Below are 16,431 nucleotides of genomic sequence, written 5' to 3'. Positions count from 1 at the left end.
CTCTGTACCTGAGTCGATGTGGGGTGAAGCTCTTATGACAGCTATGTACATCTTGAACAGGGTTCCTAGTAAGTCAGTTTCATCGACTCCATTTGAGTTATGGACTGGTAGGAAGCCCAGTCTAAGACATTTACATATTTGGGGGTGTCTTGCAAAGATAAGAGTATTCAATCCACATGAAAAGAAATTGGATCTAAGAACTATTTAAGGATATTTTATTGATTATCCAAAAAAATCCAAGGGATACAGATTTTATTGCCCTAATCATAGTATGAGAATAGTAGAATCTGGTAATGCAAAATTCCTAGAAAATGACGAAATCAGTGAGAGTGAAAAATCTCGAAGGATTAATTTTGATATTGAGGAGATTCAGGTTAATTCTCCCATATCATCTCCTATTTGAGAGATTGTTGTTCCTCAAATCAATGAGAGTATTGATGAGGGTAAACAACAAAATAACATCGAAGAACTCTCACATGATGTTGATGTCGTCACTGATGATCTTGTAGAACAATCACAATTGGCAGATTTGAGAAGATCTCAAAGGAAAAGAAAACATGTCATTTCTGATGATTATGTGGTATATCTACAAGAATCAGATTATGATATAGGAATAAAAAGAGACCCCTTTACATATTTGGGGGTGTCCTGTAGAGATAAGAGTATTCAATTCCAATAAGGGGTCTCTTATTAGGTTAGATCTCAAGGATTATTAGGATTGTCTCAGAAAGGATATATTGATCATATCTTGGAAAGATTTAATATGCAGCTTTGCTCAGCCAATGATGTACCTATTACTAGAGGTGAAAAATTCAGTCAAAACCAGTGGCCAAGAAATGACTTAAAAAAAAGAATCAAATGAAGAATATTCTTTATGGGTGCGCAGTTGGAAGTCTATTATATGCTCAAACCTGTACAAGACTATATATCAGTTTTGCAGTTGCAATGTTGGGAAGATACCAAAGCAACCCAGGAATAAAACATTGGAAAGCTGCAAAGAAAGTAATGAGATATCTGCAAGGGACGAAAGATTATATGCTCACATACAGGAGATCAGATCAACTTGAAGTGATAGGATATTTAGATGTTGATTTTACAAATTACCTCGACAATAGGAAGTCCACTTCAGGATTTGTATTTATATTAGTTGGTGGGGCAATTTCTTGGAAAAGTGCAAAGCAATCACTTATTGCATCATCAACAATGGAAGTTGAATTTGTGGCATGCTTTGAGGCCACAAATCAAGCTTTATGGCTGCAAAATTTCATCTCGGGACTTGGTGTGGTCGACTCAATTGTCAGGCCACTGAAGATATTTTGTGATACTACTGCAGTAGTTTTCTTCTCAAAGAATGACAAGTACTCTAGTGGTTCCAAGTACATTGAGATAAAGTACTTGGTGGTTAGAGAAAGAGTCCAGAAACAGCAAGTGTTAATTGAGAACTTGAGCACCACTATGATGATTGCTGATCCATTGACAAAAGCCTTACAGTGTAAAATATTCAAAGAACATGTTCTTAGAATGGGGCTTATGAGCAAGTCATAAAGGATATGGTGATGCATGTTTATGTGGATGCTATTATTGACATTTATTCTTGCTTAATTAAAGTTATCTGTTTCTGCTATCTTGTTTACATTTATGTTTATGCATATTACGGTTGAATGTAATAATAGGATTGTCTTGACAAGACAAATTACAAGGGTCATTATGGACTATATTAGGAAAGACTAACAATGTTGTGGTACATAGAAGGGATTATGACATTGATGAAATACAACCGCTATTACTCGTATTGATAGTTGGACTTAATATAGTATTATTATGTTTATTGGACTTATTGGCTTATTTTAAAACATGGTCATGTATAAAATGCTTTTTAAAAATTACTTGGAATTCAATTAGGTAAAATTATTTTTAAACAAATTTTATTTTTTTTATTTTGATTTTGAATATCACTTTAATATCTTATCAATTAATGGATCAAGTGGGAGAATGTTAGATTATGTGGCGATAATCTTAATGGGAGGAAATCTCAGATACCTCTAGGAGCTAGGAGGGCATTGGCATTACCTACAGATGCACCTCTCCATTAGGGATTTCAGTTTCTCTCCCTAAAATCCATCAATCCTGACATATAAATTATTTCTGTATTTCAGATATAGCATAATTATAGATTTTATACTTACAATTGTTGCTCCACCGTGAGTGCTCCGGTGGGTGGACTCATAGAGTGTACATTAATACTAACACCAGATAATGAACATCCTCCAATACAAATGAATAAATTACAGGTAATTATATGTTTGTTCCTTGCTATTATCATGTGATTCTTATTTGTTTCTTTTACTGTAGGTTTTCGATAGCTTTTGGTCATTTTAGACAGTTTGGGTGATTTTGAATAACTTTTGATCATTTTGCATAGTCTTTGGGTATTTTTGGAGGGCTATAAATTAATTTGACAGTTCGGTCATTTGGAAAGACTGCAAATTAAATTGGTTGTGTTGTGGAAAAACTCTAAATATTTTGTTCATATTCATATTCCAAGTCTCTTCGACGAATGCATATTTGTGCGACTCAAAAGCAGTCTCTTCGATGAATGCATATTTGGTGCAGATCAAATGTTCAGATTGAATGGACCAATGTCTATATTCCAGATTTATTGAGATGAATGCTTTGCTTTCGTATTTATTCAGTTTCATATTCCAGATCAAATGTTCAGATTGAATGCAACAGTGTCATATTCCAGATTTGTTGAGATGAATGCTTTGTATTCCAGATCAAATATTAACATTTGCATGATTTTTCATCATACGAATATGTAAATTTGTTCATGCTTTCATATTCCAGACATGTTGATTTGTTCCGATCAAACTATAGCTACATTTGTTCAGTTTTCAGCAACAACAATCATTCAATGTATACATCCAATTCCAGAATTCAATAATTCTTAGGAATGAACTGGACATTGCATTTTGACGCCATAGTTAATCCAGTGTCTTTCTTGGACCATAAGAATTTTTACCCTTTCTTAGATTCATAAAAAGAAAGGATCTCGTTCTAGGTAAGCGAGCAAAAGAGAAAAAGATCAATCGCCACGTATCTCCGAATCCAAATAGCAATCAAGAAACCAATAATTTCGTAATAGTCGATGGATGAGAAGGAGGCAGATCACATATTCTTCCTATCAAGTGAAAAATGTGAAAGATTACGTATCAATTGAAAGCACAAACTTACATGTACTGGTCTCTCCTCTCTCTCTCTCTCTCTCTCTCTCTCTCTCTCTCTATATATATATATATATATATATATATATATATATATATATATTCTTCTTTTTCCTTACAAATGACTATTATAACGCTAAATAATTAATATCTTTAAACAGTAAGATTAGCAACTATGAAATTACCTTGTTATCCCTTTTTTAAGGTCATTTTCTTCGTGTGACCCTAACTGGAAGAGAAAAAATAACTGGAAGCAGCACCCTAACTGGAAGAGAAAAAATAACTGAAACTGAGAAGCAGCACCCTAACTGGAAGAGAAAAAATAACTGAGGATACGAGCAAATAGAGCCTCCACGGAGCAGTCGTTTGTTGATCGCTGAAGACAATACATGCATTCCGATAAACAAGGCATAGCTGATCAGAGCAGCATGAAAAATCCCAAGAAGAATAGTGCTAAACAAGGGATAAGTGCAAACACACCAATCAAAACACCAGCCTTTACAAAGTAGTTTTATTTGCTCTCCCATCACCCTTCTCCTTGTCGAATAACTTGGGTCCAACAAAAACCACAATAAATTGCATGATGGAAATAGGAAGGCAGAAAAGGAACACATGACCAATGGCCTTTTTGCTCCATCCTTGGTTTAGAGCACCCAACTCTCTCTTCAGCAAAGAGGCACGTAAAAGGAACACAAGAATTAAGAAAATGGAAGGTTCTGAAAACCCAAGGTTGAAGAGGATGTAGAGCTTGCACATATTCCTCTGCCATGTTATGCCGGAGAAAAGACTTCCTTTCAGAAAACTTAATCTAGCAATTTCACTTAAGCTCCAGAAAATTGCAACTAGAACAAGAAGTATGTGTGTAACCCAGGGCCCATTAAAGTAACCAAGCTGCAGAAAATTTTGTTGCAGTATCCGCACTTGTAAATAGGCAACTTGGTCTATACATGGTATAGCAAGGACATCAAACAGAACAAAAAGAGAAATGACCGTCACACCAAATGCATCGGCTCTGAATTTGGCCAGGGGCATCACACGAGACACAGATTCCACGCATGCTCTCACCCAGCATCAGTACTTGAGAACCTACAAATACGAGAACAGTTGATACCTCCAAGAAGGTCTAGTTCTGCTGATCCAATGCACACTCAATGTCACAACCAATCCGAGGTCCATGATAAGGAAGCCTAATCTTTTGTAAAAATTTCATAAATTGTGTCTGAGTTTAAGGATAGAATATTATGCACTGCACAAGAAGAGTCCCACCAACAACTACGACTTGAACATACAGACTACTTAGAGGAGTCCAGTTGGCTAACCCATAACATACACCTTCAGTCACGGGACCTAAAGAATGCTTAAGCTACTGGGTAAGCACAAAAATCCAAGAAACTTTAACATGATCACATTAAGGACATAAATGGAAAAAAAAAATCCATCCTGCTGAGTCGAATCCTATCATTCACAATTAAATCATGACACATATACCAGCAAGAACTTTAAAAGCTTCAAAAGCTGGCCAGATGTTATGTAGCTTTAGGTGCATAATCACATGAATTTTTAAGTAACTAGACAACAATCCAGGGTGCTTTACCTCACTGTGACATGAAAAAAAAAAAAACAGAATATTGGTGTCAAGTCACTTTAAATAAGCAACATAAAACTACCATTTCTCTAACCACGAAATAGAATATTGTATAGGTTTAGCATGATAGCTAACAGAACAATGCAATCCAATTCCAATGCAGTCAAAATGTCCCAAGACAGTGAGATCAACCCAAAAATCAGGTGAAATATCATCACAGCTAATTCGTTTGATGATAACAAAAATGAAGCTACAGCCTGAGAACAACCATACATCTAAACTTCTTCCGTGACAAGCAAGTAACATTATTATCTTTATTAAGAAAAGAACTTTCAATTACTTTCCATTTATGCTCTCCTCAGCATTTATAATATTTTCTTAACCAATTCGCACTTGCACCCCATACAAATTCCGTAACATGCTCGGTTAGCTTTTACTCGAGAGCACATATACATCGCTCTTTTGGAACTTCCTACCTCAACTACCTCACGTTTTAGAAGTTCTATAGCTCATAAATCTGCAACAGAAACTTCATTGACAGCTCCAAAACTACTTACGATCCAAGAGTTTCGCTCATTTCTCAACCCACAGAGGCGAAAACGCGTACCTTTACAATGTAGGCAAGAGACAGAACTCATCACCCACAAAGAAAGAATGAAATCTAGCAAATGAGAAGAGACCACTAAAGGCGAAGGAAAATAACTTTGGCAATACTCTGCAACAGTTAAATTATACGACATACTCGAAGAAAAAAGACGAAAGAAAAGATGAAAAAAGGACGAACCTAGAAAGAGATCAGAGCAACCCGGAGCAATAAAAGGGACGAGAGGGGGAGAACCCTAAACCTCAAACACTCCGGGCCTCTAAGACTGGATCAAACCAGGCGAAGCGGGGCTCAGAAGAGAGCTCGGAGGAAGGGAATCCCGATCTAGCAAGCGGTCGAGGGGATTCGGGCGTGTGGAGGGAGGAAGGAACAGCACGAGCGACTGCGAGTCGGAGGTGGGCAGAGGAGAGAGAGTGAGAGAGAGCCGAGGGCGTTGGGTTTGTTGGCCGCAGACTCCGTCACCAGCTGTCAGATGGCTCGACGTCCGGTTTGGTGTTTTAGGCGGAACGCCAAGTCGAGGTGGCATGGGGCAGTGTTGCTTTTGTCCCGTGGTGGGGAAGCGGGCGTAGTCCCCGTCCGTTGACCGAGTCATTCTAGTAAGAAAAGACAAAATAATATATATTCTGACATCATAAAAATGTCACAAAAATTAAAAAAAATAGAAATTACTAACCTAAAGATAAGAGAAAAGATATATTGCAAATTAAAGAAATCAAAGTTGAACGCACGTAATTATAAGTTTTACTTTATCGAAGAGAAACTATAAGAAATGTATTTATCCGAGTAGTTCTTATCTCGGAGAAATGAATATGCTGCACATATACTTATTTGCTGATCTGTCGACAAACTTTAGGCAACGGTTAGTCCCAATAGCAGCGGTACAGTGAGGTCTAGTTTCGATTCTATCCCTGATTAAACTTGAAATGTGCAATTATCAGGTTACCTAAAATTGTATTTTAATTGAAAATTTGATTATACAAGGCGCCAAAACTTAACCATCATAAGTCCGTGTAATCTAATAATGCATAGCCCTTTGAAATCTAAAAATACAGCCATAAACAAGGGTGAGTGGTTCAGCTTAGAATCTAGGAGGTCAACCGATGTTGGTTCATATGGTACAGAAGCAACTTGCACAAATCAAGGACTCAATCCTGGATAGGTGCAAGAGATGCAGAAGGGGCAATGCAGATGCAGATGATACTTCAAAATGTAGTTTACTTCCGTCACAGTTCCGGTCGCTCTAGAAGTCGATTCATCGCCACGGCGGTATCGCTCTCCTGTTGTGAAGTGATGAAAATATCACAAGTCAATCATACAAAAACGAAAATTCAGATATGGTCATAGTGTAGGGAGTTCAGTTTTGGTAAAAGAATGATGCACCTTGTCTTCCTCCCATCGAGTGACAGATTATCGAGCCCTGGTTTTCTGCCACTGCATGATATATCTGCCTCTCGGGCTGAAAGTACCTGCAATTTTAGGAGAGTGAGCTCAGGGCGATACCAGTAATGAGAAACATGGTTTGGTAAAGCTGCTCTGTTCAGAAAGAGAGTAGTAGGTAGACTAGGTACAACATCTAATTTGAAACAAGCTTTAGCTCATTCGAAAATAAATGTGGATCCTACAACCTAAAACATGGATAGAGATCAGTCCAAGAGTTAGCAAGTCTTAGCCAACCTACTAATCTTGGTCTAGAAAAAGTTACAGTCTCTACGATAAAAATTAAAGGGAAGTACTGAATTAAAACATTACAGAATTTTAAGGCTGCGCAATCCAATGAAAAAGAAAATGGAAAATGAAGTCCATGGATGTGTTGTCCTACAGTTTCCACTACAAGCATCATGATAAGGACTAAAAAGAGCATATTATTGATATTTGCTAAATTATACAAGTGTTAACCTTCTTAGTTCCCATTCCAGATGTGGAAGGGCCAGTTGTCTTTCCAGTAACTCTTTGAGACTCCCTCATTCTGGCATGTCCCTGTTGGATATTTCAATGAGATTCATCATAATCGATTTGTACATTATGTAAAAGAAATGCATGTTTTATGAAAAGTTCACTTCCAAAGGCTTCAATTATTATACTCTTAAAAGCACTTAAGTTTGGTTACAAGTTTCCAGTGAAATGTTGAGCATCTTAACATGCTCACAAATAGTGATTGTCACTTCATGACATGGTACATGGCAATCCTATTATTTTAACATGCTCACAAACAATAATTGCCACTTCATGGCACAGTACATGTAAGTGCTATCACTTTAACATGCTCATAAATAGTGAGTCACTTTATGGCACAGGACATGGCTGCGTATCACAGTGCCATTTTGGCCAGTAGGCCCTCCATGCCGGCTGGCAGAATGCATTTATTAAATATCTTGCATATATGCAATGTCTCTAGACATGTGGACAATGAAATGTTTTATCCCACTGGAATCACAGCAAAAGTTAGTACTCCACAGGAAAGGACTTGAGCATGTTGATGTACGTTTTAAACCTGTAGACACTTCCATTTTAATACGAAGAATAACTTGAAGCAGATATTGAAACAGAACTACTATTTCAAGATTCTTACAGTGTTAACAGTCATGATCAAGAGCAGAAAAAAGTAAATAGGAACCAAAACAAAAATACGCAACAAATTACTTGTTAAGGAATTTCTGCAAGCCTTTTCCCTATCCATATTCCAGTACAAAAGAAATGAATATCCAAGCCACATAGCAGATATCGTAGGTGCAGGGCATAGAACAACTCCAAAATACTTATATCCGAGCAGATTAAGGCATGCATCAATATGGTAATTTAATATAATTATAATCAAATACTTACAATACCAATATAAGCATTTACTAATTTTTTTTCCTTTACTCGAGCAATTGACACCACTCACAAGACTCCAAAGTTACCCTGTGATTCTCTCACAATCTTGCATCACCATTCACATTTGACATGCAATCATCTATTTAACTGCATATTGACTATTAAATACTGACCATTTGCATAGCCATCTGGTTTATAGCTCCCATCATGCTACTGGATAATCCAGAGTCCCACCACTCTTTATTGCTAAAGCTAGATGGACCCAGAAACCACAGGAGATATCCTTAAAAGTACATCAAATTATTAGGTACAGCTAAACCCAAAAGATCAAAATTATTAGGTTATTGGCCAACACCATCATTAGACTAGCCACTCCCATGTGACAAATAAATAAATCAGATAGAAAATTCAGATGCACCTAGGCCAAGTGCAACTATGTTACAATGATTGTCCTTTGTGTTCACAAGCTTGAAGTAACATACTGGAAGTTGACCTCCGTTTTTTGGAAGAAACTAATGTTGAATACACACCAACAGTGAAGAATTTTATTATACCATTACAAAAGCCAATTTGATCACATCAAATCTCAACCATTTCATTTATTGGAAGTTGGAAAATCGCATTAGACAAAACTACAGAAAGAAAAAAAAAAAGAAAATTTACCACAAGAAACACCTTCACAGATGATGGTGCTTCTTGTATCTTGTAATTATACTTTCAATCGAACAATGGTTGGTGTTTTTATAAAATCAACAAGAAGAAAGTTTATATACATTTTTCTCTATTACTATGATTATTAGGGAATGCATATAGGATTTAAAGATGCTTCTTTATTCTGGTGCACATAACTAAAACCTCAAAAGGAATTAGGAAAATGAAATGACTGTTCTAAAAAAGGTAACATTCCCAAAAACTGCATGGAAAAGATAGAATAGTAACCAACAGCTTTATGCGGATTAATTTATGTTCTAAATACATGAAATTGATGCAATCTAAACAAAGCAAAGTCAGCAAAACAATTTATTTTTCATTACCTCATTTTCATTGGTTCCTTTGGCAGTTGCAATTTTGTGCTCCGTTCCACCATTACATGTTGATTTGTTCATAGCAGGAAGGTTAACAGACCTGAACGTCCAGATCAAAGGAGGTTTCAGATTCTAAAAAGTCCAATTAATTAGTGAAAAATGATAAGACAACAAAAACTTACTCAAATGAGAAATTAAGTTACAATGAGAAGGGGCAATCTTATGTACCAAAATTGCAGAACTCAGCAAGATACAAAATTTACTAGGTAATATAAAACTCAAAAAGGTTACATAACAATTATCACCTTGACTTGGGTGGCCCAACATGTGACTCAGTTATTTTGGAGCTTGCATACCGACTGTCCACAGCCAAAGGCTTCTTTTTTACTTCTTTTAAGTCCCTAAAATTTAAAGCAGAACAATAAGGAACAATATTTTGAGGATCTAAAGAGCAGACAGCATCATATTCTGAATATGTTAAAAATATTTCTTTTATCAACCTTTTAATTTCTGCTCCTCTTCTGCTAGTTATTTCACTGGTTGCAGACATTTTCCTCAACATATTCTGTGAAAAAGGAATAATCATAGACAGACCCAAAATATTGTTACTTTGGAGATAATAAGAGGAAAAAAAAGCTACTCATGCCACTAAGAGAGGACAAAAGTTACTTTAGAGATAAATTTAATTCATATGAAAGAATCAGTGAAATTTTACAGCAGATAAGCAAATACATGAAGGTTGATCAACTACTGTTGAAAGAGTATTTATGCCCATTTAATGGTAGTTAAATAACACAAACAAAAGATGAGAAATATATACTAGAAAATTATATATAAAACTTTAACAAGATTGAAGCTTTGCTTTTTCTTCGCAAGAGCTGTGGATCATATTTCACTTGAGATGACTAAATCTGTCAAAATTAATCAAAAAAAGCAGCCCAAATTAAATGATAGGAAATAATCAAAACATGTGGAACTTGGAAGATCATATCTAGTAGTCATGAACACTAAGCACTGGATGAAACTATCATAAGCACCAAGCACTCAATGAAACTGTGTTATGACAAGCAACATGCTAAGCATTGCATGAAATTCACCTGTCCACTTAAACCACCCTTAGCATGACTTAGTGATGATGCTGACTTGTTTAAACTTCCAGGGTCCAGCTTTGCTGCACTTCCTCTACTGTTTGCTCTTCTTTCCATTACAAGAGTAAATGGACCTGGGCTGGTGATATTAGAGCAGGCTTCTGTAAGTGGTGCTTTTGAAGCAATCATGGCAGTCCTAGCATTGCTTTCTATTCTACTAGCTGTACTCTTGCATTGAGTTCGATTGGCCGTCTTTTGTGATGGATTTTTTAGTACCTTTGATGGCCGAACCACATTTAACTTAGTTTCCCCCATCACATTTTGACCATGTCTAACTGCAGCAGGATCCTGAACACAAGAAAAAAGGATAGCCCAATTATATAAAATACAAAGAGAAGAGTGCAATTATTTTGACACACTGCCCGATTTTCATTACTTTGCATATTTGCCTTTGATATTCAAATCTACTTATTAATAAAGCTGCAGTTTGGGCTAATGAAAGACAAGTTGGTAGAAAAATAATGACTAGATCAACATAACCTTCCCACAGTAATTGATACTAGATGAATCCATCCAATAGTCTAAATGTCCATGTTAGGTTTCAGGAATGTTCCAACAACAATTCTTAATATCCCATAACAAGTGTATAGTGATCAATAAATCCAACATACACCACTAAACTGATACCTATGATTCATTCAATAGCTTCTTAGCATTTTCTAGAACTTCTTATGCTAATTATTGAAGGGAAATTGTCCAACCTATCTATGTGGAGATTAATGGTCAAAGAAAATAACTGCAGGAGAGCATCTGCCAACACACCTTAACATTAGGAAGTGATTTATTATCCAAATATTTCCTTGACTGCAACTGACAAGACTTTGTTTTGGTAGCACCAGATGCTGTCTCTTGTATAACACTTCTAGACTCAAAATTTGACACGAGGTTCTTATGTTTCTGCAAGGTCTCTTCATTGTCAAGATTGCTGCTACAATTTGACACAATCTCCACATCTCCTGTAAGTGGCAATGAGGATTCTGTTTCCAATGGTTGCACCAGCACAGTGTCAATAGAGGTTTTATCTGGCTCAGTTTCTTGCAAAATTCCTCTTGAAGAAGTAGGATTTTGAAATATGGATTCTGGATCCAAGCATCCTTGTTGAGGTCTATTCCAGTTAATTTCCTGTTCAAAGCTTGGACCAGGTTTCACTTCTTCTGAAGATTGACCAGTGTTTGCTGCGGCATCTCTGGCACTTTCATCTAGTGAAGCTGATCCATCTTCTTCTCCACTTTGGCTAGAAATACTGCCATCACCACTATAATCCAATGTGAGTTCTGTTTGTTGATTCTGTTGGGCATTCTGTTGAGCCTTCATAGCTCGAATCCTTCTATAGCGCTCTTCAAAATATGCCTTCTTTTTGGCAACTAACCCATTGAACTTCTCCAGCTCCTCCTGACACCTGTTGTGAACAAACACTGACTTCCTTTCCCATGACAATGATTCAATTGGAAATCTTCCAAAAGAAATGGAACCGTGTTCAAGCATTTGAGACACTGAGGGTTCCTGAAAGAACCAGTAAGCCATAATTACCTAAAACAATGGTATCTGTAACTTTCTGCAGAATCATAGGAAATATTTTCTATATAGAGAAGAGAAACAATTGCCAACATGATTATGTCATATTTTACTGACCCTTTTCAGGAAAAAAAAACCTAAATAATGGCATGCTCTGTTAATTCCAGCTTTAACATAGGGTGTTGCATGCAATATCTACAAAACTAGAAAAATCCACCAGACCAATTACAAGTAGCCATCAAATACTGCAAGTTTGGCTTCTCAAATTATAAAGTAAGATATGAAGCAGATCTGGATTTATCCTTACTAGGCAACTCAAATGTTCCAAGTAATTTTCACCTGGAAAAAGGAATGGAGTAGTCTTTATCACACATCCTATTTAACATGTTAACTAATTTCAGAATGTTAAATTTGCAGTTTTATATACTGACTACCAAAATGCACAAAATTGTTAGCAAATCTTAAACTTTTAATCACCTTCAATCCATCTAAAACCTTAAGACATTGGATGAAACATGATCTATTAGTTTATATTGTTAACACTCGCCCTCACATGTGATTGACAAACTGACTCAAACCCAACACTCGGAGATGTATATTTATTTTCTTAATGTGCGGCATGAATAAGATGTGAACATTGGAACATCCACTCTGATATCATCTTAAAAATTCAATGACAATTATTTTATCCAAAAGTTTAAGCTAATAGATGAGACATGATCTATTTATCGATATTCTTAATAGCAAAAGAGAATGCAAGAAAGAAAATTTTATATTAAAATAATACATAAAAGGAAGAACATATGCTACAAATATCAACTATGTCAAAATGGTGAACTGATTTTTAAAATTTTCAACCAGCCCGGTTAGTCCCCATTGTTTTCCCTTGTGGGAACTTCCATTTCAATTACCCAACGTTTTTTGGGACTAAATCCCCAACATCTGCAATGAAAGAAAAACTCTTGTACAACCTAACAAAGGTCTAAGACATGTCATTCTAAGTACAACTAATCTATCTTAACAAACATGTACCCTTTCAAGCTTCGAAAGTTTACAGGAACTCCTTTTTCCTTTTCATTAAATTTTCTGTGCCTGTGGTTATAAGATTTGTTCACAATGCCCACTTTATTTTAGTTCATGATCCCATGGTTCCATTCTTGTTTTTCTTATTTTTAATGCATCATATGTAGTTCCATACTTATGTACATCATGTACTTTGGTTTGTTTTATGGTACCTCAATCACACACTTTATTTATGTTTCTATTTTTTTTTCCAAATTTTGTAATTGTTTTCTGTCATTATAAATTATTGCTATATTTATTTTTTACTAAATTCATATCCACAATTAATAGTTATATTAGCACAAATTGAGCACTGTGTTTCTCCTCGTTCCTCGATAAGAATATTGACCCCCCTTGCTTGTACATAAATGGCAAAAAATATTCACTCTATTTATGACCATCAATAAACATTAATCGCTTTTGATACTGTTTGAAATTTGAATACTATTGATAGCATTAGGAACTAAATTTCAAGACAAAAAAGCTACAATATGATATGATGCAGTTGTTCAACGGCATCAGAACAGCAACTGAAGGAAAAATTAACTTAAAGGTGATCAAGAAGGGAAAGAGAGAGAGAGAGAGAGAGAGAGAGAGAGAGAATTACATGAGACTCATCTCCTTCAGGCAATTCCACCTGTGACCAATCTCGGTAGGCTTGATCAACATCAGTTGCCATTTGATTACTTGTCAAGTTGAAGAAGTTGCACACCTAACCATGGAAGTTGCACAACTACATAATGGTCAAGAAAGTCAAAACAATCAGTTATTGAACATACAAGAGGAAATTTGAATATGCTGTAGCATCAGAAAAAGAGAATAAAACACTGAATATTGTTGATGGCTAACTCAAACAGTAACTACAAGACAAAAAAATTGTGGGGATGATAAACAAAAACAATTGAAAATTCTGGTCTAACTAGATATTGAAAAATTCTATGCATTATAAACATGTAGCAGATTGCTATAACATTCATGAAAACATCTAATACACTAACACAGATTTTGAAGTAATTGGGAAAATAACAGATCTCCAAATCAATGCAGTTCTTGTTATTTTTTCAAGAAATTGCTTTATTGTTCGTACAAGGTTTCAACACCTTTTCTTCTAACCCTCTCACAACCTTGGGTTCAAACATTCCAACTCTAATCAGTTCATACAGACACCTCAGCCCACCGAGCCACTTCCATCTCACTGCCAGGAATCTGAAAATACCACTGCCAAGCCCAAGAACAGGGTATGAACTCAGAATTTTGGAACGCCATTTTCCCACTGAACGACACTTCACTAAGAGCATGAAGCAAAACGCACACACAAAAAAAGTGTTCAGCTCCGCCATAAACATGTAAAACCAAGACTCCCAATAGTAAAATAAAGAGAAAAGTATACTATGGAGAGAAGAAGGCACGGACAGGAGCAAGGCAAATCCTAAGGAACAAAAAATCATTACTTCGAACTTCACTAGGAAGAGAAAATAAGAGAAAGGAGGACAGATTGCATTAATTTCTTCTTGTCCGCTCTTCTCTTCTCATACCAAAAAATCAAAAGAACCCGCCCGAGCTGATCCGCAATAAAACAACCGACAACCCAGTACGTACGAATCCAATAATTATATGGATACTCTACTGTGTTTGTCCACCAGAGTCAATTGTTTAACCAGGAACCCCGCTGAACACGCTACGACGATGATGGATGCGATCCAATGGCAGATAGATAGATTTGGGTTCGATATATGTGGATTTGGATCCGCTAAATGGGTTATCGGATCCATTGCCTACTTTTGTTTTCAGTTGGTGAAGGGCCATGATGGACCTTCCCTAGCGGAAACTGCCGTCTGGCGCCGCAGTAGACCATCATGGCCTGCGAGAGTGGATGGAGGAGAGTTCCTGCGCACCGCTGTATCCGGCTATTCCCGGAAGTGTATCTTTTGTCCTTGTGTGGAGCAATTGAGGCAGACCACGTGCCGTGATGTATGGGTTGGGCGGACATGACCACACGATGAACAGGAGCGTTGATTTGGCGTTATGTTCCTTGCATAAAGGCACAGCCAAGTTGGTACGCAGCCCACCCTGTGACCACCTTAGCGATAGACTGTAAACAATAGATCCACCTATTTCTATTATTTTTCTAGAAGAAACAGTATGCTTCTTCGAATCATGATCGGGCAAAATTATCATGGCAAACCTTACTTTTAGAAATCTGCCAGAATCGTGTCCCCTTTGCCTCAGTCAGCCTCGTTCATCTTTTCCGGAGTAAGAGCGGCGGTCTGGTCTCCAATCCACTTCCACTAAGATTTGTAGCTTGATTCCATGTGCATGCATCCATGTGGACGCATGTGCATCTCAATGGCTGGATAGAAAGACGGGTGCCAGAATAATTTCAATAGAAAAAGTTGCCTAGTGCACGTCTTTTGACGAATCGCATCCTAATTGTGGGTTGGGTGTGGTTCGTAGCACTAGACTGCATCTTTTTCTTGTAAACAGATTTTAACCTTTTTACTCCCTGGCCCACAGAAAGGAAGTGTCTAAGCCCCCCCCACATATCATTAACCCATCACCCATCTACCTCGCTTTCATCCTACAGCGGCAGCTCAATCAACCTTCCTCGGCGCATCGAACGAGATGAAAAAGCCATCACACAAAAGGTTCACAGGCTTCACCTTACAGTGTTCCTCCCTAGCACTATTAAGGTTCACAGGCTTCACCTTACAGCCCACCATGACAGCTGCGATTCGCCAAATCATCATCCCTTCAGTACTAGTTGTTGGGCTTTAGCCATCAAGCGCTACATCAGCCAGAGACTCGTGACGGCACGCTATTACTAGTTACAGGACGACGGATCCGATCGCGTTTCCCCGCTAGAAAAAAAGAGACGTTCGCAAGTCGAACGACGGAAACAGATTACGTCGTTTCCCCAAACCCCAGATTCGAACAGCTCACTGAACCGAGTTCATCTCCCAGATCGAAGTGGAGAGGAATGGAGTTCTTGAACCCCTTTTTCCCCTAAATCCTACCTCGATTTCGGATACATATCCACTCATCGAAACGCTCTTTGTTTTCCTTTCCATTTCCTCGAATGTAGTCCTCAAACCAGTTTGAATCCAGCCCCAAGTTACCCACCGATTCGAGAACTTTTCGAACAGAGTGAAGGAGGTAAAGCAAGCGACAAGAATGAGAGATCCGGACAACGCGTACCGTACCTTCTTGGAGACGTAGGGTGTGATCCGACGAAGAGCACTTGGATCCGAGCCAGGGAGGAGAGATCCACGCAGTCTGCCACCAGAAGAGAGGAAGCAGGAGAGATAATGAGGAGAGCGAAGTGGAATGAAGAGCGTTAAGCGAGCTCGTCCATGGACTGGAGAGCTAATAACACGGATGGGGAGACAGAGAGATCAGGTGAGAGGTTTTTAATGTTTGGCGGAAAGGGAGGAGCAAGGCGGGATCAGAGAAAGGG

The 16,431-nt window shown here is 37.4% G+C and overlaps 2 protein-coding genes across 8 annotated transcripts; both read right to left on the bottom strand.

Annotated features, from left to right (window-relative positions):
* Positions 1–3,722: 3,722 nt before the first annotated feature.
* Positions 3,723–4,256, bottom strand: LOC135677459 (uncharacterized). Its single transcript, XM_065189819.1, has one exon. It carries the CDS (start codon positions 4,254–4,256, stop codon positions 3,723–3,725), a length of 534 nt encoding a protein of 177 aa, XP_065045891.1.
* A 2,148-nt stretch (positions 4,257–6,404) lies between these two features.
* LOC135584284 (protein WVD2-like 7) lies at positions 6,405–16,349 on the bottom strand. Of its 7 annotated transcripts, none has more exons than XM_065187686.1 (10): positions 16,178–16,349; positions 13,585–13,710; positions 11,163–11,903; positions 10,350–10,688; positions 9,753–9,817; positions 9,558–9,653; positions 9,262–9,352; positions 7,310–7,390; positions 6,794–6,879; positions 6,405–6,690 (listed from the first exon to the last, which is right to left on the bottom strand). In XM_065187686.1, the coding sequence occupies exons 2-10, from the start codon at positions 13,654–13,656 to the stop codon at positions 6,666–6,668; spliced, it is 1,596 nt and encodes a 531-aa protein (XP_065043758.1). In that variant the 5' UTR covers positions 13,657–13,710; positions 16,178–16,349; the 3' UTR covers positions 6,405–6,665. The 7 variants fall into 7 exon arrangements, with proteins under 7 accessions (XP_065043758.1, XP_065043762.1, XP_065043764.1 ...); XM_065187690.1 differs by having other exon boundaries at positions 16,173–16,334; XM_065187692.1 differs by lacking the exon at positions 16,178–16,349 and adding an exon at positions 14,513–14,852.
* Between the last annotated feature and the right edge of the window lie 82 nt (positions 16,350–16,431).

Source organism: Musa acuminata, chromosome BXJ1-6 (genome assembly GCF_036884655.1).
Source record: "Musa acuminata AAA Group cultivar baxijiao chromosome BXJ1-6, Cavendish_Baxijiao_AAA, whole genome shotgun sequence".
Taxonomy (NCBI): Eukaryota; Viridiplantae; Streptophyta; class Magnoliopsida; order Zingiberales; family Musaceae; genus Musa; species Musa acuminata.
This window is presented reverse-complemented; position numbering and strand designations above follow the sequence as displayed.